Below are 25,170 nucleotides of genomic sequence, written 5' to 3'. Positions count from 1 at the left end.
GGTCCTGTGTCCTTATACACACGACTAGAGCTTCAGTAGCCAAAGGTTAACAGCATAGGGAGAAGAGGACACCCCTGACAAGTGCCTCTCTCCAGGGATATGCCCTTAGTTAGCCCGCTGTGGACGAGCATAAAGTGATTGTTTCTATATAGTTACATAGGGTTGAAAAAAGACCAGAGTTCATCAAGTTCAACCCTTCCAAATAAACCCAGCACACACAACCTATACTTACCAATCTATACTATGACATATATAAACTATATATACAACCACTAATACCAACTGTAGATATTAGTATCACAATAGCCTTGGATACTATTCATGTTAAAGAACTCATCCAGGCCCTTCTTAAAGGCATTAACAGAATCTGCCATTACCACATGACTAGGAAGGGCATTCCACAACCTTACTGCCCTCACCGTGAAAAACCACGTACTTCAAATGGAAGCTCCGTTCCTCTAATATAAAGGGGTGGCCTCTGGTGCGTTGATCGCTTTTATGGGAAAAAACAACACCCTTATTATCTGCCTATAATCTCCTCTAATGTATTTGTACAGAGTAATCATGTCCCCTCGCAAGCGCCTCTTTTCCAGATAAAACAGCCCCAACCTCAACAGTCTAACCTCATCGTATAAATCTTCCATCCCCTTTACCAGTTTAGTTACACGTCTCTGCACTCTCTCCAGCTCATTAATATCCTTCTTAAGGACTGGAGCCCAAAACTGCACCACATACTCAAGGTGAGGCCTTACCAGGGACCTATAAAGAGGCAAAATTATGTTTTCATCCCTTGAGTCAATACCTTTTTTATACAAGACTTTAGTAGCCACAGAATGACACTGTCTGGAATTAGACAACTTCAAAACCCCTAGATCCTTCTCCATTAAGGATACCCCCAACAAACTACCATTTAGAAGATAGTTTGCATTTATATTATTTCTACCAAAGTGCATAACTTTGCACTTGTCCACATTGAACCTCATTTTCCAGTTTGCTGCCCATTTTTCCAATTTTGTCAAATCGCTCTGCAAAGCGGCAGCATCCTGCATGGAACTTATAGTTTTGCACAATTTAGTGTCGTCAGCAAAAATAGAAACAGTATTCTCTATGCCCACCTCTAGGTCGTTAATAAACAAGTTAAAAAGCAAAGGACCAAGGACTGCAACCCTGCGGTACTACACTAACAACACTGTTTAGTGTAGTACAACAACAATGTTCCATTTACCACTACTCTTTGTAATCTATGCTTCAGCCAGTTACAAATCTAATTACAAATATTATGTTCTAGGCCAGTATTCCTCAATTTGATCATTAACCTTCTGTGAGGTACTATATCAAACGCTTTAGCAAAGTCCCAGTAGATGACATCAACTGCCATTCCAGCATTGAGGTTCCTGCTCACCTCCTCATAAAAGGCGACTAAATTAGTCTGGCAAGATCTGTTACGCATAAAACCATGCTGGCACAAACTTATAGTATTGTGAACCGCAATGTATTCAAGTACCCTATCCCCTATTAAACCTTCCAAAAGCTTTCCTACTGCTGATGTCGGACTAATAGGACTATAGTTTTTCATGAAAAGTGGGGGAGTTTTGTGGACACTGTTATTAAGGCAAGCTCGGCATCCTGCCAAAATCTTAACCATGTATATGCACTGGTTACAAAATTAGATTGTGAGGAGGGAGGGGGAATGTGAGGAGTGCAGCAACATCTAAGAAGTTCTAAATTGAAAGTGAAAGTAACTGCTAGCCCCACCTCTATGCCTAAGGCATAGAGGCGGGGCAGGCAATATATGACTGACAGTTGGGATTTTTAAATGCTTTTATATGCTTTTTAAATATGTGTTAATAAAAAATGAGTTTGGGGTACATAATGAAATTTAAAGTGAAATTGTCTTTTATTATACAGCTTTTTATGCCTGGGTGACAGGTCCACTTTTAATAACAGCACCACATTAGCAATTTGCCAGTCTCTCGGCACCATGCCAGACCTCAAAAAATTAAGTGAAGAATCACAGCACTAAGCTCATTTAATACCCTGGGATGAATCCCATCCAGTCCTGGACCTTTGTTTACCTTTACATGTTCAAGCCTCTTTTGAATTTCCTCCCGAGTGACCCATGCATCAGTACCTAATTTCCTACAACTGGGCATATTAAAAGGGAAGCCCTCATTAGCTGGCTTGTCAGATGTATAGAGAGATGAAAAATAGAGTTCAGAATTTCTGCTTTTTCCCTGTTCTCATCAACCAACTGACCCCGTTGTGATAATAACGTTCCCACCCCTTCTTGCTTCATTCTTTTTTACTATTTACATAATTAAAAAATATTTTTGGATTATTTTTACTCCTAGCTGCAAAATGCCCCTAATAAAGGCCTCTCTGGTGTCCCAGACTACATGGGCATCTGCAGTGCCTTTGTTTACATCCCAGTATTGTGTTAACTGAAAAAATTGCTCCTCTACTTTAGGGTTAACTGTCCATTTTGCTGGCAGTGGCCTGGAGGGTTGCCGGGGACCTACTTACAGATAAAAATAGAGGGGCATATCATCAGCCACGTGGGGTAATATGTCTCTCAAGCCCAGGCATAAATCAATGCAAGACATAGCAGAGGAGGTCACCATATAACACAAATATTGTTTACGCTGGGGTTGCTTCCACCTCCAGATATCCAAAAGCCCTGTTGCCTCTGCCCAGTTAGCAAATTTTTTAGTATCATGGGTGAAGCCTATCCATACCTGGATCTATGGCTAGGTTAAAATTCCCCACCCTAACCATAGGAAAGTTTTCTAAAGCCTTCTGCAACATCTCATTTAAAATCTGAATTTCTGCAGGAGGGGACAGGTAGACATTGACAATTATATAAGTAGTGCCTGCAATTTGGCCTTTTAAAATTATATACCTGCCCCCCCTGTCAGAGACAAAATGAAAGTTTAGTGATTTTCAAAATTAAAATGGCGATACCCCTGGAGTAAGTAGAAAAATCAGCATGGTAAACTACAGAAGCCTGTTTGCGATGAACGGCCCGAATAAGTGGGTCTCCTGCATAAGTATAAGATCTGGCCCTGATTTTTGAGCAGTGTCTAGTACCATGGACCGTTAAACCTTGTCATTAATCCCACGCACATTCCAGGATAGCACTTTTAGGACGTGTTGAGCCATTCATAAAAGCTGGATCTTATAATACACAAAGAGATCTCACCCCAAGTAATGGAAATGCATTTAGTAAGCATGGGTTACCAACTGTTTGTCCTTGCCTCAACAAAGAAGATGAAAGAAGACAGAAGAAGAAGATAGATCCTCCACCCAACCTGGAGACACATTTTCCCAAAACAGAGTATAGCCCAATAGGGGAACAGGTAAAATCAAACACAGGCAATTGAGCCAAAAAATAACGTATAGTCGTGTAAGGGTGCTGTACTAATTCTGATGTACCAACTTCGAGTCCACCCAATAAGTTTAAAAAAAAAAAAAAAGAATACATTTTGAAAGCAAACTTTTTCCAGGAGCAGAGAAACTGAACTTGGCCCGAGTTATATGGCTCCATCCCGGTGCCACCATTTAAGATCCTACTGGGTTGGAGTCAAACTCTGAATGCATGGTTTTTTTTTCCATATTCACATATGGCAGAGTTATATGTGTTATTAATGCACTATTAGAATTTCTGCAAGGTGGAGCAGATAGTTATGGGCCAGGGGGCCACCAGAAGATACAATAGTCCACAGAGATTTAGATCAACTGTACAGCGTGCCTAAACTGTATATTAAACTGTATAGCTTAATCAGCTCTAAAAAAGGGTTAAATCAGGCTCAGTTCATTTACACTTTGTGTAGTAATAATATTCAGGAGCATAAACTTGTCTCTATGCAGAAATCCTACACTTAACTGGAGGCAGTAACCAAAGGGTTAATGGTGCTTTCTGCAGTGTTCTACAAAAAGGGGGTCCCGGGGTCCAGGTAACACCCCCTTTTTGGTCTTCCAAAGAGTACCCTGCCAGGCCATTTGGGTTGTTGCAGGGCAATCTGGCGTCGCTCGCACCTCCATTGCTGCCGTGTCTGGATCTGTGATTACTCGAGTCCTCTGTTCACCATGATCGCAGGTGTCAGCGGCCCAGAAGAGGCCAATTTCAGCAGAGAATGGCAGCGGGTTGTTCCCCTAGCTATTACAGTAGCTTCTGGAGCTAATAGGCAGGTTGAGGGGCTTGGGTGGAGGAGGATTAGGCTGGGCACCCCAGGAGTGCCTTGAAAGTGCTGCTGCCCAGAAGCCCAGTCAGCCACGCACCCCCTTCCTTCTTATAACTATCTTATTGCAAGTTTTAAACATCTTTGCAATCAACCATGTTTATGTTTATGAGATTCTAAATGCATGACAGTAGTGCCACAAAAAAACCTGAATTCCACATAGGTCTGAGAACTGCTGTATAAATTACGTACCTCTTGTGTGCATACATATCCTATCCAATAGCAGGTAGTGGGTATGCAGGTGCATTTAAAATGATTTTAAGATTTTTTTTTTTTTAGGGGTGTGTTTGACGCTTCTCTAAAAATGGCATGCTTCTATGGATTATATACTTGGCTGACTCACACCATCTTTGGAATAAACATTGTCTTTATACCTTCTGGTAAGATGTTTCTGGGATTCAGTATTTGAAATTGTGCATGGGTATGTGTTTTATTCCACAAGGTTTTTACTCCCTGAAGTGCTGCAAAATCACTTCCTAGCACTCACAATTTCTTTCCTTGTACAAGTATGGAATCTGTTATCCAGAAACCTGTTATTCATAAAGTTCCAAATTTAGAGAAGGCCATCTCCCATAGACTCCATTTGAATCAGACAATTCAAATGTTTTAAAATATTTCCTTACTGAAGGCAAAACAATACTATTGTGTTGCTGTCCAACTGGCTAGCAGCCCCCCCAAGACCTTTTTTCTATCTTTAAAATTACTCTAAACAACCCCCAGCATAACATACCTTAGTCCCTACATTCAGTCTGATCTGGTTTCTGACTTATAAGTTAAATTCTCCAGCTCCTTTCCTCTATTTCCTGATATAGCATATAGACCCGCCCCCTCTTCCTGTTGAGCTCTCTTAATCTCTTTGAGTTAAAGTGGAGAGCTTTCTGGGCATGCACAGAGAAGCAGGAGACAGTGTTCACAGCAGCTAAGGAGAGCTAAGCGGGGATGGGGCTTCACACTGTACCAGAAAGTAGAGGAAAGGAGCTGGAGATTTCAACTTATAATTAAAAAACCAGATCAGTCTGAATGCAGGGACTAAGGTATGTTATGCTGGGGGTTGTTTAGAGTAATTTTAAAGATAAAAAAAGGTTTACTTCTTCTTTATATTGTATCAGTACTGTGATTAACTGGCCCCTGCACAGACTAAACCTCTGTATTGTCTACACCTGTAATCCCCTGCTTTGTTTTACAACTCAGGCTCAGACTGTAAATGCCCACATTGTTCACACCTCAGACAGACTGTAGGAGAAGTGCTATCATTGTGTCACTTTACCACGGTACCACAGAAATTACACAGCACTGTTTTAGTAGATTTAAGGTATAGAGATCCAAATTACAGATCCCCAGGTTTCCGAGCATTCTGGATAACAGGTCCCATATCTGTAGTTCTTTGTTTTTTTTTCTTCCGCCAATTTTTTCTTACATTTGAGTTTCATCTTTCTGCTGGACCTACTTAAGCAACCTGCAGTACCTGCATGCCCTCATATAAATGTTGATGGAAACGTATGTGTGGGTCTTTGCTGCTCAATTCATTATGTTCAGGGGAAAGGAAAGTGAATTCAACTCTTTTGTAATAAAAAGCAGTTAGCATTTGGGTATTTAAATAGATAGATAAGAATATGGAACTTTGAGAAACTTTTGTCTTAATTAAATACAAATCCTTTTTTTTTCTTAGCACTAGCAGCGATTCTTGGAGCTGTTCCATTCCTGGGGACTTACTGGGCTGCCATACCTGCTGTACTAGATCTTTGGTTTGCTCAGGGGGAAAATTGTAAAGCAGTTTTGCTCCTTCTGTGCCATTTGCTCCCTACCTACTGCGTGGATACAGCAATTTATTCTGATATATCTGGGTTAGTGTCTTTGCAAATACTGTTACAATACAATAATATTGGTACTATTTGATATTTTTAATGTTGAAATCTTTTTTTCTAATTGCCTTAATGGCACATTAAGCTTTGTCACTTGCTAGAAATCTGTGCTACCCATGGGCTACATATCTCCTGAAAATGTATTTTCCGTCACTAACATGTGGATACCACATGTGAAACACTGCACATGCAATGTGACGGCATTATTGTTTAAAAATGTAGAATAAGGCATTTTTGAGTCAAATTGCTGCATTTAAAGTCTTTTTACATGTCACATTTCTAGGAGAAATGTCACCCGGAGTAGCGCAGATTTTCTGTGGCTGACCAATCTACTAGGCATGGTGCTGTTATGTACAGGAAACCCCTAGATCCCAAGAATTCAGACCACTAAACTTCTATTCCAACAGTCAAAACAGAATAAAAAATATATGTGTATTAAAAAAACAAAACAATCTGTAAAATACATCTTTATAAGTGATGCTTAGTAATTATTGGGTTTCGGTTGTAACATAGTTAAACTTGAATGTTATAATAATATATGCATCCCTTACTTTAAAACATAAATATACTGGGCACCAAGTATAAAAAAAAAACTTGGGTTTTTAACAGAAAAATTAGCATCAGTGTACATTTTTCTTTTTTTTCAATATTATAGAGAAACAAAGGAAAAATAATGTTACTGTTTGTTTAAAGTAAACACTTTCTCCTAGGGATCCACTGTGCACAGGGTAAAAATTTCCAACTTCCATGTTTATGTGACAAAAAGTCATGATTTTGAAAAAGGCAGAATCCTGGATTTGGCGCAATCCCTAATTTCTCCTGTTTGTAGAACTGCAGTTGAGGACATTTATAATCTGTCAAACATGCACTCTTAGGGGCACATTTACTAATCCACGAACGTCCGAATGTGTTTTTTTCGTAATGATCGGTACTTTGCGACTTTTTCGGGAATTGTCGCGACTTTTTCGAGCTCGCAACACGAAAGTTGCGACATTCGCGAAAGTCGTAATGCTATGAAAAAGTCGCGACAATTCACGAAAGTTATAATGGCAATGAAAAAGTCGCGACAATTCACCAAAGTCATAATGGCAATGAAAAAGTCGCGCCAATTCACCAAAGTCATAATGGCAATGAAAAAGTCGCAACAATTCACAAAATTTGTAATGGCTACGAAAAAGTCGCGACAATTCGCGCAAGTCGTAACGGCGATGAAAAAATCGCAAAAAGTCGCAAAATGTTCGTTTTCCGAATTTTTCTCATTCGGATTCGTGGATTAGTAAATCAGCCCCTTAGCCATGGTTGCATATGGGCAGAGTTAGGGAAGGTGAAGATTTTTAAAGGAGATTAAGCAACACCAGTATGATACAATGTTTAGAAAGTTTAAGAATTGTTGTATAGGTATGGGTCCTGGGGTTTTCTGGACAAGGGGTCTTTCCATAATGTGGATATCCATGCCTTGTCTAATGATTGTAAAAATCATTTACAAATTAAATAGGATTGTTTTGCCACCAATATGGATTCATCTAGCTTAGTTACCAAAATATTATTACAGAGAAAAAAAAATGTTTTTAAAATGCTGAATTATTTGATTCAAATGAACCCTGTGGGAGATGGCCTTCCTGTATTTCGGAGCTTCTGGATAAATTATCCCATTACCTGTGTAGGAGGTTGTGAATTTACCATAAAAACAAAATTCAGTCATCACAAGTGCTACAGGAACATACAGCAATGCATTTCTACCCAGTATTGCACTGATTTGAAAGCATTTTTATCAAAATTTGAATTTGTTTTAGAGGTTTTATTCTACTTTGAATAAACTCACAATTCATAATAAATTGAGTGTTTATTATGAAAAATTCGACTGGATAAAATTATGTAAAAAACACGAATACCTCGAATTTGTGAGTTTACAAACTAAAAAAAAACAAAAAAACAACAAATCACATAAATAGTTTCAGTTTTGCTTAGGACAGATTCCATTAACTTAATGACCTTGGATTTGAGTTTTTTTTTTAACTTAAATACTTAGGGGCAGATTAATCAAAATTTGAGTTTAGAGCTTAATACATTAAAACTAATTTACATTAATTAATGTAATACATTTAATTAATTCCTATGGGATTTTAAAAAGCTTTTCAAAACATTTTAAGAAACTTTCACCCATTGATAAAAAAATCCCATAGGAATAAACAGAATGTGAGTGAGTTTTTAAGCTCTAAACTCACATTTTAATAATTCTGTGCCTTAATTTGATTATTATTATTATAATAATAATAATATATGGTTATAATTAGAGTTTGTGAGTTTTAGTATAAACAAAATTGAATTACAGTAAAACTAAAAATCTGATTGTTGAACAATAAACATGATGACCATGACCAACTGAATGATCAATTTGCTGAGAACACAACTAGCTGGGGGTCTGTGGACATTCTTTACCCACAAAATGCTGCAGTAATAGGTTAGAGGTTATATTATGTGTAAATGTTAGGATGAAAATGGTATGAGATATTGACTAATTTCTTTGCATTTCTAATGTTTATTGTTTGAATAATGAAGTGGAGGACATCCATATCTAACTGGCTTAGCTGTAGCTGGAGGAGCTTATTATCTGGGACTAGAAGGAGCAATAATTGGACCTATTCTTCTGTGCGTGCTTGTGGTTGCTTCCAACATCTACAGTGCAATGCTATCAAGTCCAACTTCTGCAATGCCTACTCCTACAGCGTCTCTGCAGACACATAGGTAAGTTGTTTTTATTCAACATACTATTTTCTCTGTTTCATATTTCTGTGTTTTCCATTATGTTGCAGTTTACTTTAAAGTCACACAAATGTATTAATAAATTTAATAACTTAAATGCTTTTAATTTCCCTCTGATTACAGGGGTAAGTTCTGCATAACCTTGCAGCCAGCCCACCATTCTTTTAGGCATAACAGGTTCATTGCATAAGTTAAGGCGCTGCAAGGATGTCTGTTACAAGGGCTACTTTAAATTGCAAGCTCTTGCAAGTAAGGCTCTCTGGTCTTATTTTTGTTCTGTAACTCTTGTTTATTGTATGACCCATAGTTACATAGTTACGTAGGGTTGAAAAAAGACCATAGTCCATCAAGTTCAACCCATCCAAGTAAACCCAGCACACACAACCTATACTTACCAATCTATACACTCACATACATAAACTATATATACAACCACTAATACTAACTGTAGATATTAGTATCACAATATTCTGCTTGTTCAAAAACTTTTCCAGGCCCCTCTTAAAGGCATTAACAGAATCTGCCATTACCACATCCATAGGAAGGGCATTCCACAGCCTCACTGCCCTCACCGTGAAAAACCACCTACGCTGCTTCAAATGGAAGCTCCGTTCCTCTAATCTAAAGGGGTGGCCTCTGGTGCGTTGATCGTTTTTATGGGAAAAAAGAACACCCCCTTTCTGCCTATAATCCCCTCTAATGTACTTGTACAGAGTAATCATGTCCCCTCTTTTCCAGAGAAAACAACCCTAACTTCGACAGTCTAACCTTATATCTTAAATCTTCCATCCCCTTTACCAGTTTAGTTGCAAGTCTCTGTACTCTCTCCAGCTCATTAATATCCTTCTTAAAGGAACTCAAACACAATTTTTTCACATTCAAAATATCCAAAAAATACTTCAATAGAATAAGTGGTTTTTAAGAAAATTAACCTTATGTAGCTCAGGAAGAAGCTCTCTTCCTACTTTTGCAGCACACTTCTGGGTTTCTCCCCCCTCAGATAGCGATCCGTTCCTAAAGGCAGACAGTGTTATCTAGGATGAAAGAAATGCTTTTTTACCTATCCCTCTCCCAGCACCATCGCTGAAAAACCCAATAAATCACTCACAGGACGGAATCTCTGACTCTAAAGAATGCGGTAAATGAACTTCCGGATTAACCCGGAAGTCAAGCAGTCGCCAGATCGCCGTTCAAGCTTTGCCCTATAAATCAGTGGTAATGTATTTTATTCAAAAACCACATAACATATTGCAATTTTTTTTCTGATACATATGTTAATAAAAGTATGTAGAAGGGATATATTTAGAGTTCATTTTTTGTGTTACTTTTCCTTTAAGGACTGGAGCCCAAAACTGCACTGCATACTCAAGGTGAGGCCTTACCAGGGACCGATAAAAAGGCAAAATTATGTTTTCATCCCTTGAGTCAATGCCCTTTTTTATACAAGAGTATAAACAAACTACCATTCAGTAGATAGTTCGCGTTTATATTATTTCTACCAAAGTGCATTACTTTGCACTTGTCAACATTGAACATTTTCCAGTTTGCTGTCCAGTTTTCCAATTTGGTCAAATCGCTCTGCAAAGTGGCAGCATCCTGCATGGAACTTATAGTTTTGCACAATTTAGTGTCATCAGCAAAAATAGAAACAGTACTCTCTATGCCCTCTATGGTCATTAATAAACAAGTTAAAAAGTAAAGGACCAAGGACTGACCCCTGTGGTACTCCACTAACCACACTGGTTCAATTAGAAAATGTTCCATTTACCACCACTCTTTGTAATCTATCCTTCAGCCAGTTCTCAATCCAATTACAAATACTATGTTCTAGGCCAAAATTCCTCAATTTGATCATTAATCTTATGTGAGGTAGTGTATCAAATGCTTTAGCAAAGTCCAAGTAGATGATATCAACTGCCGTTCCAGCATCAAGGTTCCTGCTCACCACCTCATAAAAGGCAACTAAATTAGTCTGGCAAGATCTGTTACGCATAAAATCATGCTGGCACAAACTTATAATATTGTGACTTGCCATGTATTTAAGTACCCTATCCCTTATTACCCCTTCCAAAAGCTTTCCTACTACTGATGTCAGACTAACAGGTCTATAGATTTCAGGCTGAGAACAGGATCCCTTTTTAAATAACGGCACCACATTAGCAATTCGCTAGTTTCTCAGCACCATGCCAGACCTCAACGAATCCTGAAAAATTATGTGAAGAGGCTTGGCAATCACAGCGCTCAGCTCATTTAATACCCTGGGATGAATCCCATCCGGTCCTGGACCTTTGTTTACCTTTACATGTTCAAGTCTCTTTTGAATTTCCTCCCGAGTGACCCATGCGTCAGTAGATAAATTACTAGAACTGGGCATATTAAAAGGGAAGCCTTCATTAGCTGGCTCCTCAGATGTACAGTATAGACAATTTCTGCTTTTTCCCCGTTCTCATCAACGAACTTACCCCCCCCCCCCCGTGATAATAAGGTTCCCACCCCTTCTTGCTTCTTCTTTTTTTTTACTATGATTAAAAAATAATTTTGGATTATTTTTATAAGATTATATAAGAATTTTTATAAGATTATTTTTACTCCTAGCTGCAAACCCATGTTTATTATAAATTAGTATAAAGTGCTGAAAAATGTGCTGGCGCCACATAAATAAATAAATGAGGCCAACACTTTTACTGCCAGTAATGGTAAAAAAAAATCTCTTGCTGTTTAAATAAATTGAAAATCCATGCTGTTGAGTGTATCATTTTTTTAGACCAGGACCAAACGAGAAACCCACTTGGTGGGCCTACTCTTGAATATTTAAAAGTGAAAGTGACTCTTATATACACAGTATTTCTCACATTAATTAATCCATACACCCCAAGTAACACAAAATATATACATCCTTAGTAGAACTATACCCACCAGCTATAAAAGCCCCCTTAATTGCCCTGCCTCAACCCCCTAACCTCTCCCTTATCGCATAATCTGTAACTTAAAAAACTGCCCCTGTCACAAATCCCAACCTAAAAATGCAGAGCAGCACAGCCGTGTAACTGGGCACCATTTTCTGTTCAGTCGTAGAAGCTTAGGGTCTCACCGCCAAAATGGACCCTGCTTGAGCATGCGCAGTTGAAGCTGATTTCCCCAACTGTGCATGGTCAATCAGGGTCCGTGTTGGCGATGAGACCCAAAGCTTCTACAATTGAACAGAAAATGGCCCCCAGGTACGCAGCTGCGCTGCTTTTCAATTTTAGGTTGGGGTTTGCGACAGGGGCAGTTTTTTAAGCTATGAGTATGCGATAAGGGAGAGCCAATAGGAGTTACGTCTGCTGTCATTACATTTAGAGACCCCAAAATATACTTGGAATACTAATTTAATGGCATACATTCATAATACATAAACACACGGCCAGTTTTATGTATGGTAAAAGCTGCAAAAAAGTAAGGCGACCCCCTGCAAACCATATATTTTTAGAAAGTACACAAGCAGACAAATCCAAAATGGGTAAATATTTCTTTCTACTCCAAATTACCAAACAACAAAGATTTCCTAAAATTAGCGGATTTTATGGCATTTCTGAAAATATATATAAAAAATAAATAGATGCCGCACTCACAGGGTCTTAATGAAAAATAAAGAAAAATTTATTGTGTCAAACTAACGTTTCGGCTGACTCACTTTCTCAAAGTGAACAAACATTACAGCAAACCCACTCATAAACCCAAACTGGCGCCAAAATCCAGCTGATGACGTCATAGACTGTGCAATTAGTGATTCCCCACCCACTATGTGCAAAAGAAACATAAAAAACATAAAAAAAACATCCAGAAGAAAAGTAGACAGAGCAGATTAGATCATATATACCATAATAAAGATTCAGTGGAAAGAATAAACAGAAAAAACAAAAGAAACAAAGTCACCACCTGCTATGGCTGAACTGCAACTCCCACTCCCTCATCGAATGAAGCATTGAGCGAATCCTATCAGCGCACCCAGCGAGTCTCAATTGGTGTCAACTTTAGGACCTAGTTATAGGTCCAATCTGGGACCAGATTGTGCTGAGTGCCCATAAATTATTAGTCACATCAGAGTGCCGAGTCCTTCGTCAAAGTGATCAGGCCGTTAGTGTGTCCACTTCAGGGATTCAATGTATGCGGGTTACCATGGTAACCACACCCACCGAAGCGCTTCAGCGCTTAGTACGAGCCTCCGTATTCTGTATTATCGGAAAGGAAAGCCGTGTATTCCCCGCTCGGGAAAATGTGCACAGTGCGGGGAATACACGGCTTTCCTTTCCTCCCCTTACCGATAATACAGAATACAGAGGCTCGTACTAAGCGCTGAAGCGCTTCGGTGGGCGTGGTTACCATGGTATTATGTGCTGTAAGGCCCCCAAACTGTACAAAGACCCCCAGAAAACCATATATTTTTGGAAAGTACACATTCTGACAAATTCAAAATAGGTAAAGACATCTTTCTGCACAAAACTACCAAACAGCAAAGCTATGCTTAATAAAATGTAACAAGCAATAATACAAGCATAAAACTGCAATAAAAACACAAAGATCAAATACAATTGGGCAAATGAATGAAATAACAAACAAAATAACTGATATGACAGTGTGGTCAGAATACTTGACTCAATAGTCATGCTGTGAAATAAATAGGGAAAACAAAAGACAAAATGATAAAATAAAGAACTAAAAAAACATATGTGTATTGTGTGTGTAAATGTATGTGTATATACAGTCATGTGAAAAAATTGGGACACCCGATGAATACCTGTGCGTTTTTGTAACATGCTTGGACATATGGATATTTAAGTTCAATTTTAACAATACTGGAAAATTCAAGTAAAATAACTAAACAATTAAAACCGAAGAAAAGACTTTTCAAAATATTGTTTAAAATGTAATTCTACAAAAAAACAATTTTTGGTGAGGAATAAATTAGAACACCTTCACACCACCATGATTAGAGCATTGTTACTCAGCATTTTAAAAGAAGGTTTACCCTATTTAAACCTCAGACATTTAGTCTGGTGTGCTCCTGACTGTTGAGGTGAGAGTGAACACCATGGTGAGATCAAAAGAGCTGTCTGAGGCCTTCAGAAAGAAGATTGGAGCAGCTTATAAATCTGGTAGGGGATTTAAAAAGAGCTAAAAAAAAGAATTAAAATCAGCTGTTCCACTGTTCAGAAAATAGTCTATAAGTGGAGGACTTTCAAAACAACTGCCAACATACCCAGGTCTGGCCGACCAAGCAAGTTCACCCTGAGAACAGACTGCAAGATGCTAAAGAAGTCTCTAAAAACCCTAAAATCTCATTATGGGACCTACAGCAGGCTCTTGCTACTGTTTATGTAAAAGTGCATGCCTCTACAATCCGAAAGAGACTGCACAACTTTAACTTGCATGGGAGGTTTACCTTTGCTAAATTCACCAAGGACTGGCTGAAAACTAAGAACTAAGTGGCCAAGTTAAAGTCCAAATCTTAAAGGAGAAGGAAAGAATAAATTTAAGTAAGCTTTATCAGAAAGGTCTGTGTAAATACAGCCATAATCACTCACAGATGCTTCACTGAGTCCTCTGTCAAAAAATTTGTTGTCTTTGTTTTCCTGTGCCAGAGAAAGCCAGCTCTCTCCTCTCTTCCCTCTCCTACTCCCCCCTTCCTCAAGAATGCGAAGAACTCACTCCCCCCCCTTAGGAATGTGGATCTGAGCCAATCAGCAGGAAGCTTCCTCATAGTCTAACTAACTGAGCATGTACACAGGTCTAGGTCTTGGTGCAGGAGCGAGGCATTATCGGAACTTGCTTTTCAGAGCTCAGCATTTTTTTTCCTATGAGGCTTCTAATCATCTGAACGGGAGAAATATGGGGAGACTTAAGGGCACTATTGAGAGAACTAAAGGTATGCCTGCAGCTTGAAATTAACACTTTATTAGCCTTTCGTTCTCCTTTAAGATTAATCCCATTGAGATGCTGCAGGGTGACTTGAAATGGGCTGTACATGCAAGAAACCCCTCAAACATCTCACATCTGATGTCAGAGAGTGGTAGATGGCTACAAGAAGCATCTCACTGCAGTTATTTCAGCCAAAGAAGGTATTAGCTATTAGGGGGTACGGTGTCCTAACCTTTTCCTCAGAATGCACATTTGTTGATATCTTTTGTTTACCTTGAGTAAATCAAGGTAAATTTTTGTTTTTTTTACCTGCAATTAATTTCAGATATAAATAAATACAATATTTGACATTGATATGTGAACATTTTTTAATAAAGAACTGAATATTTAATAGGGTGTCCTAATTTTTTCACTTGACTTTAGGTGAAAAAATCACTTACAGTTTTTGTGAGCTGGAGGGTACTTGGCAGCAAAGGGGGTCCCTGGATCACAGAGTCTTCACAGCAGGAAGTGCTATGAGCGCTGGGGGGGCTGGAGGAGGAAGCATTATATATATAGTTATGTATGTGAGTGTATAGATTGGTTAGTATAGGTTGTGTGCTGGGTTTACTCGGATGGGTTGAACTTGATGGACAATGGTCTTTTTTCAACCCTATGTAACTACAGGTCCTTTTCAAAAAATTAGCATATTGTGATAAAGTTCATTATTTTCTGTAATGTACTGATAAACATTAGACTTTCATATATTTTAGATTCATTACACACAACTGAAGTAGTTCAAGCCTTTTCTTGTTTTAATATTGATGATTGTGGCATACAGCTCATGAAAACCCAAAATTCCTATCTCAAAAAATTAGCATATCATGAAAAGGTTCTCTAAACGAGCTATTAACCTAATCATCTGAATCAACAAATTAACTCTAAAAACCTGCAAAAGATTCCTGAGGCTTTTAAAAACTCCCAGCCTGGTTCATTACTCAAAACCGCAATCATGGGTAAAGGTGGCCATACACGTGGCGATCCGACGATGTTTCGTACAACCATCGGTCGCACGAAACATCGTAAGATCCACCACACACCATTCAGGGCTGAATCGGCAGGTAAGGAGGTAGAAACAATAGGATTTCTACCTCCTTCTGCCGATTCAGCTCTGAAGGGAGAATTTTGGTCAGGCGCCTTCTATGGCGCCCGATCAAAATTTTCAAACTTGTCCGATCGGCGAGTCGTCCGATATCGGCAGCTTCCTGCGATATCGGTCGACTCGCCGACATGCCATACACGCACCGATTATCGTACGAAACGAGGTTTCGTACGATAATATCGGTGCGTGTATGGCCACCTTAAGACTGCCGACCTGACTGCTGTCCAGAAGGCCATCATTGACACCCTCAAGCAAGAGGGTAAGACACAAAAAGAAATTTCTGAACAAATAGGCTGTTCCCAGAGTGCTGTATCAAGGCACCTCAGTGGGAAGTCTGTGGGAAGGAAAAAGTGTGGCAGAAAACGCTGCACAACGAGAAGAGGTGACTGGGCCCTGAGGAAGATTGTGGAGAAGGACCGATTCCTGACCTTGGGGGACCTGCGGAAGCAGTGGACTGAGTCTGGAGTAGAAACATCCAGAGCCACCGTGTACAGGGGCGTGCAGGAAATGGGCTACAGGTGCTGCATTCCCCAGGTCAAGCCACTTTTGAACCAGAAACAGCGGCAGAAGCGCCTGACCTGGGCTACAGAGAAGCAGCACTGAACTGTTGCTCAGTGGTCCAAAGTATGTCATTCGGAAATCAAGGTGCCAGAGTCTGGAGGAAGACTGGGGAGAGGGAAATGCCAAAATGCCTGAAGTCCAGTGTCAAGTACCCACAGTCAGTGATGGTCTGGGGTGCCATGTCAGCTGCTGGTGTTGGTCCACTGTGTTTTATCAAGGGCAGGGTCAATGCAGCTAGCTATCAGGAGATTTTGGAGCACTTCATGCTTCCATCTGCTGAAAAGCTTTATGGAGATGAAGATTTCATTTTTCAGCATGACCTGGCACCTGCTCACAGTGCCAAAACCACTGGTAAATGGTTTACTGACCATGGTATTACTGTGCTCAATTGGCCTGCCAACTCTCCTGACCTGAACCCCATAGAGAATCTGTGGGATATTGTGAAGAGAAAGTTGAGAGACACAAGACCCAACACTCTGGATGAGCTTAAGGCCGCTATTGAAGCATCCTGGGCCTCCATAACACCTGAGCAGTGCCACAGGCTGATTGCCTCCATGCCACGCCACATTGAAGCAGTCATTTCTGCAAAAGGATTCCCGACCAAGTATTGAGTGCATAACTGAACATAATTATTTGAAGGTTGACTTTTTTTGTATTAAAAACACTTTTCTTTTATTGGGCGGATGAAATATGCTAATTTTTTGAGATAGGAATTTTGGGTTTTCATGAGCTGTATGCCACAATCATCAATATTAAAACAAGAAAAGGCTTGAACTACTTCAGTTGTGTGTAATGAATCTAAAATATATGAAAGTCTAATGTTTATCAGTACATTACAGAAAATAATGAACTTTATCACAATATGCTAATTTTTTGAAAAGGACCTGTATGTAACTATGTAACTATTAACAGTAGATGCATGTGCAATCGCATCTAGAAGTCTGTTAGAAGTGACCCTCCAATCATATCGCAGGAGCAATTTGGCAGCCCCCTTTGCTCATTGATGAGGGGATTTGGGGCACATCTGACTCCGCACTAGCGGCAAAAGCACTAGTGCATCGAGAGAGCCTTTACTGCAAAGAACATAGGTACTACATTCTTGCCAGGTAAGAACCTTTCCTAGAAGAATGTTGTACCTACGTTCGCCAGAGTCTCTGTTTACCAATCTATGCCATAATTCCATAGCCCAATCCTGAAAGGTATCCCAAGTGGTACATATGCACACCATAAGCGCAGAAATTGCCCTGCCAGGATGCCCCCCCCCCCTGTACAAACCTTGGATGGCCACTTTCAGCTCTTAAAATGGAATTGCTGGAGATATGCTTATAATATAGATCACACATGTTGCCACAATCCATACCCTTTAAACTAATATCTAAGAAATCAATCTCATATGTCCAATATCACTGGTAAACTGTAAATTGACTACTATTATTATTATTGCACAAGTTAACGTTAAAAATAATAGTTAAAAATAATTTTAAAAAAAATAAAGGATGCAAACATATATGTGTAGGCAATACCTTTAAAAGTAATGTTACCTATGCTACATATAGAAGTAAAGGGTATATTAACTGTGATACCGGGAACATAATTCATCTGGCTGCTTGCAAATGTGGCATGCAGTATGTGGGGAGAACCCAAAGAATTATCAGAAAATGTTTAAAACGTTTATATTACCTTCCTTTTTCACTGTTAATTTAAAGACGAGTGAAAAGAAAACTCAACATGTTTCAACTATAATTAAAAATATATTGTAATGTCTAATTGAGTCTAAAAGACTTTAATAATGTTTGTTTTGAGGGTATAGAACAAACATTGGGACCCAGAGGAGGAGATGTCTGGAGAGGTCATCTGGATCTATACCCTAAAAACTATAGTACCAGAGGGACTTAGGTTTGACTGGGAAGTGTCTTGTTTTTATTAATGGTAGTTTCATTATGTATACACCATCTTTGGTAGAGCTTAAAGGGATTCTGTCATGATATTTATTTTGTACTTTTTATTTAAGTTACATTGTTTACATAGCAAATAATTCACTCTGGCACATTTTATGACTGTAAAGGTACCTGGTACCTACCCATTGCGGGGATGCCCGCCGTCTCTTCTTAGCCGTGCGCACAGCACGCTGCCTTTTAATGCACATGCGTGTTCGCTTATGCAGGAGGCATGTAAATTGTATTTTAGCTTCCTCCCTTGTTCCTTTCCCACCGAGGAGCTGAAAGTTAATTTGGTGATGACCCTCCTGCTTGGGGATCCACAGCTCTGGGCATTTACCTTACCTCCCTCTGACCCAGCCAGTACATCCCTTGATTCTTTTTTTAAGGCTATGGCGATAATCTATGACTATCTGGATTGTTCTGCCTCTGCTGACTCCACTATTCGTAATCTCAGGCAAGGTAAACGAAGGGTTGAGGATTTATTGTACAGAATTCCACCGTTGGGCGGTGGAAACTCAATATAGTCTCCAATAGGGGGGTCCAGTTCGTTTCTAGGTTTGGGCGGGCTTTCTGTTTGCTGATGGGTACTGAGTTGTCCTTCTCCTCGGCTTATCATCCTCAGACCAATGGGCAGATGGAGAGGACAAACCAGTCTCTAGAGCATTACCTTAGATGTTATGTTTCTAGTAATTAATCTCTTTGGGCTGATTTCCATCCGTGGGCTGAGTTTGCTTTCAATAATTCCACTCACTCATCCACTGGGGAGTCTCCGTTTTTTGTTGTTTTTAGTTTTCATCCCAGAGTTTTTTCTTTTTCCCACTGTTTCTTCTGATGTACCTGCTGTCAATTCTATAGTTGATAATTTCTCTATCATTTGGCAAAAGGTTCATAGTGCATTGTCTACTGCAGTAGCTGTTCAGAAGAAAGCCTTTGATAAGCGTCACAAAGCATCACCCAGTTATCAGGTTGGTGAAAGGGTTTGGCTTTCTTCTAAGGGCTCTGGCACACGGGGAGATTAGTCGCCCGCGACAAAACTCCCTGTTCGCGGGTGACTAATCTCCTTGAGTTGCCTTCACCCGCCATCCCACCAGTGAAAATGTAAGTCGCCGGTGGGATGGCAGGTGGAGGCGAACAGGGAGTTTTGTCGCGGGCGACTAATCTCCCCGTGTGCCAGAGCCCTAAGAATGTTCCTTTGAAGGTTCCCTCTTCCAAGTTTGCACCCAAATTTATTGGTCCTTATTCGATATCTGAAGTCATAAACCCCAACACAGTCCGATTAGAACTTCCTCCCGAACTCAAAATTTCTAATTCCTTTCATGTTTCTTTGTTAAAATCTGCTAGAGTGTGTAAGAAATAAGCCATCATTTGTAAGCCATCATAAAAATGACTTTGTATATATTTAATAATCTAGGTTAAAATATAACATCACTGACCAGGAGACAGATGAATAAGACCTGTTTGGGCAGAGAGTTGCCAAAAACACTGATAACAACTGGAGTCTCTTAGGGCTCTGGCACACGGAGAGATTAGTCGCCCGCGGCAAAACTCCCTGTTCGCGGGCGACTAATCTCCCCGAGTTGCCTACCCCTGCCATCCCACCGGCGAACATGTAACATGTAAGTCGCCGGCGGGATGGCAGACGCGGCGGGGCGATTTCAGGAAATCGCCGAAAAAGACTCGCGAGACTCCTGTCCCAGGATTGGTAAATATTCTCCTGTCTTTTTGTCTCTGATGGTTTTAGTATTTTGTATTGTATTTATGTATTAGGATTTTACTGTTTGTACTATTTTGATTATATTTGTTTGTTGAAGACTGTAAGTTAGTTTGCCTTCGTTAGTGATTATAATCTAGGTTTGTTTTGGTGGTTGTTTTGGGGTATTTACGGTTTACAATCTGTGATTATTATTTTGGTATAGAATTGTTTTTACACCTTTTCCCTTTTGTAAGGGTGTGTAATATTTTTCATTCTTTTCATTAATTGTATTAGTGTGTTTTGATTTGTGCATAAATTATATTTTAATGAGTACAGTGATTTGATTGTCTTTCTTTGCCAAACCTCCCTTTTTAGAACCTATGGTTATATTATTATAGGCTAATATTAATATTTCATATTAATGTTAATATTGTCACTAATAATTATAATCCTACAAGTGGTTCGGCAGAGATCTCCTCCTCCTCCCGTTTCTATTGAAGGGCAATCCGAATATGTGATTCAAAGGCTAGTGGACTCCCACCTCTCTAGGGGTAAGCTACAATACCTGGTGCATTGGAAGGGTTATGGCCCCAAAGAGAGGTCTTGCGTTCCAGCTTCTGATATTCTGGCAGATCGTCTTGTACGGCAGTTCCATGCTAGGGGTCCGGTGGCCCCCTCTGGAGGGGGGGTAATGTAAAGGTACCTGGTGGTCTAGTGGGGTGGCGGGCTCCTCCATTGCGGGAACGCTGCCTTTTAACGCGCATGCGCACTTGCGTCTCTGTTCAGCACGCGTGTGTGACGTCATTATGGCGCCAAATTCGAATATTTAAGGCGCTTGTTCCTTGTAATCCTTGCCCAACATAGGTTCTTCCTCCTGTGAGTTCATGGGTGTTATTTTCTTGTTGTTCCTGCCGTGTTTGACCTTAGCCTGTACCTGACCTCTCTTGTTTGCTGCCTGTATTGATCTTGCCTGTTTCTGACCCTTCTTGCCTGCTGCCTGGACTGACCATTGCCTGACTGACTATTCTCTTGGATCCTGACTCTGTGCTGCGCTGCCCGATCGTTGCTGACCCCGGCCTGTCTTGACTACTTTGAAGTTTTCCCCGCCTTCCTGCCACACGATTGGTTCCCTTGCTTGCTCAGAACTCTCTCCTTGGGTCTCTCACAATAAGTCCTGTGGCAATAAGTGGCATCCGAGTAGCGAAGGGCTCCTCCCGATGTGAAAGGCGGCTTTTATAGGCAGAAGCGTGAGCCGAGACCGGACCCTTGGAGTCTGTTCTGAGTTTTGGTATACCAATTGTGACAATGACCCTACCAGAAGTCAGTCCCTGGGCCACTGCAGGGATCAAATGTCTTAAGGATTACAGCTGGTGAACTCAAGCAGTTTGCACAACTCAGGCAGAAATTTGAGTTACACAATCACATGCTATTTATATACCTTCAATTAAGGCATGCATTTAAGGCCCAATTCCTTGTATCAAAGAATCAAAGAAATTCTTGAGTGTTATATTCGCGGACCAGAGCTTTTCAAATCTCTCAGTTGGTTTTACACAATCCTACTGCAGGAGAGCTTTGATTCTATTAAACACATTTGCTGTAAATGGGCTCAGGACCATCCTTAAAGAGAAGGAAAGGCAAAGTCACTTGGGGGTGACAAAATGTTAGGCACCCCCATCGCTTACCTCATACTGGTTGGTGCCCCTGTACGGAGAAAACAGCACCAGCCCGGGGTACCTGGAGCGCAGCGCTTCCTGCTTCCCTTTCCGAAAATGCCAGCGGTCGGCGCATGCGCGGTACAGTGAAAAGCCGACTTTTCTGTTAAAGTTCGGCTTTTCACTCTACTGCGCATGCGCGCGCAGGGAACCAGGAAGGAGGAAGCGATAGCTGCTACCCCGGGCTGGTACTGTTCTCTCTGAGCAAGGCACCAGCCCGGGGTAAAAGGTAGGTGATTAAAGTCACTTGGGGGTACCTAACATTTTGGCACCCCCAAGTGACTTTGCCTTGCTTTCTCCTTTAAATAGATGAGGAGACCTAGAAAGATATATTTGAGGAAATATTTCAATGAAAGACCAATATATTCACATTAAGTTCTTAAATAGAGTGTATCTGACTCCACACTCTAGGTCTGTGCCAGACCTATAGTGGGTACCCAGATGTTTGTACAAAATTGATCTTGATCAAGGTAACTATTTTCATGTGTTTTGGGACTTCTCTAAAATTCAACAATTCTGGACTTAAATACTTTTATATGGAAACGTCTCTGGGACTGCCTACCATATAGACGCCACTGCTTTGTCTCCTGGGACATACCGATAGACTGGTCCTGTCCTCATGACAGACTCTGCATCCAACAGTTACAATACTACGCTAAAAAGGCAATTTTGCTAACTTGGAAAGCTATGGAACCCCCAACCCTAAATTATATTCTTGAACCAACAAATATATATTTTTTAGTAATATTAGTGTGTAAGCAGGCATCTCACTGGATCGTGCCTGATTATGAGCTTTCTGAAGGGGCCAGTGCTACACAGTTATATTAGTAATATTGGTGTGTAAGCAGGCATCTCTATGGATTGTGACTGATTATAAACTTGCAGAAGGAGCCGGTGCTACACATTAGAACTATTGGAGTCCAAAGATGGACTATTCTGATATCTAAACAAGAGCTGTTATGACCCGCCAGAACCCATGAAGCAGTGGATTTAGATGGGAACCCCATACAACTTTTTCCATATATTGCACCACCAACTCTGCAGAAACGCAGAGACCTGTGCCCAGTCACTCAACGCTTACAACAAGTGGGACTCAAATATTGCTGGAGTCCTCTACACAATTACAGATACAATGGAGGGCCCATCACATCTCTCTTGTCTAGTCAACAAGAGTAAACCATTGTCTAAACTTACAAAATTAACCACTCACATTTGCAATATCTTTTTTTTTTTTTTAATCCACTGGATTATAAATTCTACCAGTGGCTCGAATGCCACTGAGGATGCCCTTTACTCACACCCGAGCCTTCCCTGTCCCAACCACAGGTCCGACACAATAAAAGGATTGACAGTTTCTGCAACTTCGACCGACCTGAGACCAATTTTTCCTCAGGCACTGCTAAAGTTTTTCTTTGAACTGGTGACATTGACCCACATTTCCTTTTCATATTTTTCTTCTCTATTTCTCATGGTTTATATGATATGTTATGTTTATAACTTTGAAAGTTTTAATTATTTGATGGTAGCAACAAACACTTATTACAAGTCATTCCATTAACCTTGCCAAATGTTTTAAATATTTCATATATAGTACATCAGCAACAACCTGTCACGAAGCGCTCCCTACCTGCTCCCGGTGTGCGGCGGCGTCTTCCTTCTCGGCGCGGCGAATCCAAGATGGCGGCGCCCAGGACTCCACGTGGGCGCAAGGACGCCGGCGCGATGACGTCACGCGCTATGGCGCCAAATTCAAACTTAAAAGGACGCCAGAGACCCAGGTTCAATGCCCGAGTATAGCTCAATTTACCTATTGTGTTCCTGGGTCTCTAATTGTCTCATCTGCCTTCCTGTTGCTGTTTTATTGCCTGTTCCTGACCTTGAACCTTGCTGCCTGCCTCAAGTGACCTTTGCCTGAACCTGACCTCTCTATTGGATTATCCTGCATCTGTACTTCGCTCGGACTCGCTGGAAGCGGCCTTCCTCCTTGATCCTGACTTCACCCTTCCCGTGGGTGCCGGAGGCCCCCGCTGACATTATACTCGGGCCATGGATCCCGAGGAAGCGGTACCGGACGTCGGAAGAGCCCTTCGCGGGCTGGCGTCCCGTATGGAGGCATATGAATCCCAGCAAGTCAGAATTGGGCAAGTACTTGATTCCATTTTGTCCCGTTTGCCCGCTACTCCCGCTGTCGCGGAAATTCCTCCTGCTGTGGTGGTTCCTCTGCCAGCGATGTCGCCAGCTCGTGAGCCACGAATACCTCCTCCTCCCCGCTACAGTGGCAATCCTCAGGCCTGCAAGGGATTCGTGACTCAATGCCAGATTCAATTTGAGTTCCAACCTTCCCAATTCTCCTGTGAGCGAGCGAAGGTAGGCTACGTTATGTCTCGTCTGGAGGGCAAACCGCTGGAATGGGCAACTTCTCTCTGGGAGTGTCAGTCGCCCCTGACATTTGATGTGAAGGAATTTCTACGGATGTTCAGAACCATCTTTGATGCCCCTGGTCGGGTCGCTACTGCCTCTTCACGCCTGCTGCAAATCCGCCAGGGCAGTCTCGGTGCCAGTGAGTATGCCATAGACTTTAGAACCCTTATGGCGGAAACTTCCTGGAATGAGGAGCACTGTTCCCTCTAAGCTGTGCGCGTGTGCGCGCGCACACTACTTTCCGAACCCGCGCACACAAATTAAAATAGCGCGCACAAAAATTAATGATTTTTGCCTTTGGAAATAACTCAGACGTCTCCTCGGTCTCCCGCCCTCGTTACCCCGGCAACAGGGTCCGTTGCAATGTGTAGAGTGTCCGTGCGTACCTACGCACGTACTTGCCCACGCACGGACGTCTGGGGGGGTGCGCGCAAGGAGCACGTTCAGCACCTGACAGGAGCCAGAAGTACCTGTTGCCGGGGTAACGAGGGTGGGAGACCGAGGAGACGTCTGAGTTATTTCCAAAGGCATTGCGCTGTGGGAAGTGCTGGATGGCACGTCAGGTAGGTGTATACAAGTATGTACAGCACAGTTACACAGTGTAACTGGGAGTCCCAGAGTCTTGATCATTAATAACATTATTGTAGGAGCACAATTTATGTTCTCAACTTGCTCACAAAGTGCAAAACTAGGTGAAAATGTTGTGGTACTGTATGATGGAAGTAGGGGTGATTTACTACACTGCAAAGTGCAAGAAACTGGGCCCAGTCCACCATGTTTTTTTTGCACTTTGTGCCCTGCCCAACACTTAAGAAATTTGCAGCAGGTCCCTACACTGCCATCCCAGCTAACATGGAGATTCTGCTTTGGTAGTGCTGGCTCAGCAGCAAACAAATCAATGGGGGATTAATAACTTTAGGCATGATAGGCGGTTTGATTTC

The 25,170-nt window shown here is 41.0% G+C and overlaps 1 protein-coding gene across 3 annotated transcripts in view; it reads left to right on the top strand.

Annotated features, from left to right (window-relative positions):
• tmem245 (transmembrane protein 245) overlaps window positions 1–25,170 on the top strand; it is a 252,025-nt gene that overhangs the window by 202,574 nt on the left and 24,281 nt on the right. For all 3 annotated transcript variants that reach the window (XM_018089411.2, XM_031903925.1, XM_012953820.3), the window contains 3 exons: window positions 4,518–4,618; window positions 5,908–6,082; window positions 8,660–8,845. In XM_018089411.2, the coding sequence (XP_017944900.1) occupies window positions 4,518–4,618; window positions 5,908–6,082; window positions 8,660–8,845 (462 nt within the window). The remainder of the gene's footprint in view (window positions 1–4,517; window positions 4,619–5,907; window positions 6,083–8,659; window positions 8,846–25,170) is intronic.

This window comes from Xenopus tropicalis, chromosome 6 (genome assembly GCF_000004195.4).
Source record: "Xenopus tropicalis strain Nigerian chromosome 6, UCB_Xtro_10.0, whole genome shotgun sequence".
Classification (NCBI taxonomy): Eukaryota; Metazoa; Chordata; class Amphibia; order Anura; family Pipidae; genus Xenopus; species Xenopus tropicalis.
Note: the sequence above shows the minus strand (reverse complement) of the source record. Positions and strands in the feature narration are given on the sequence as shown.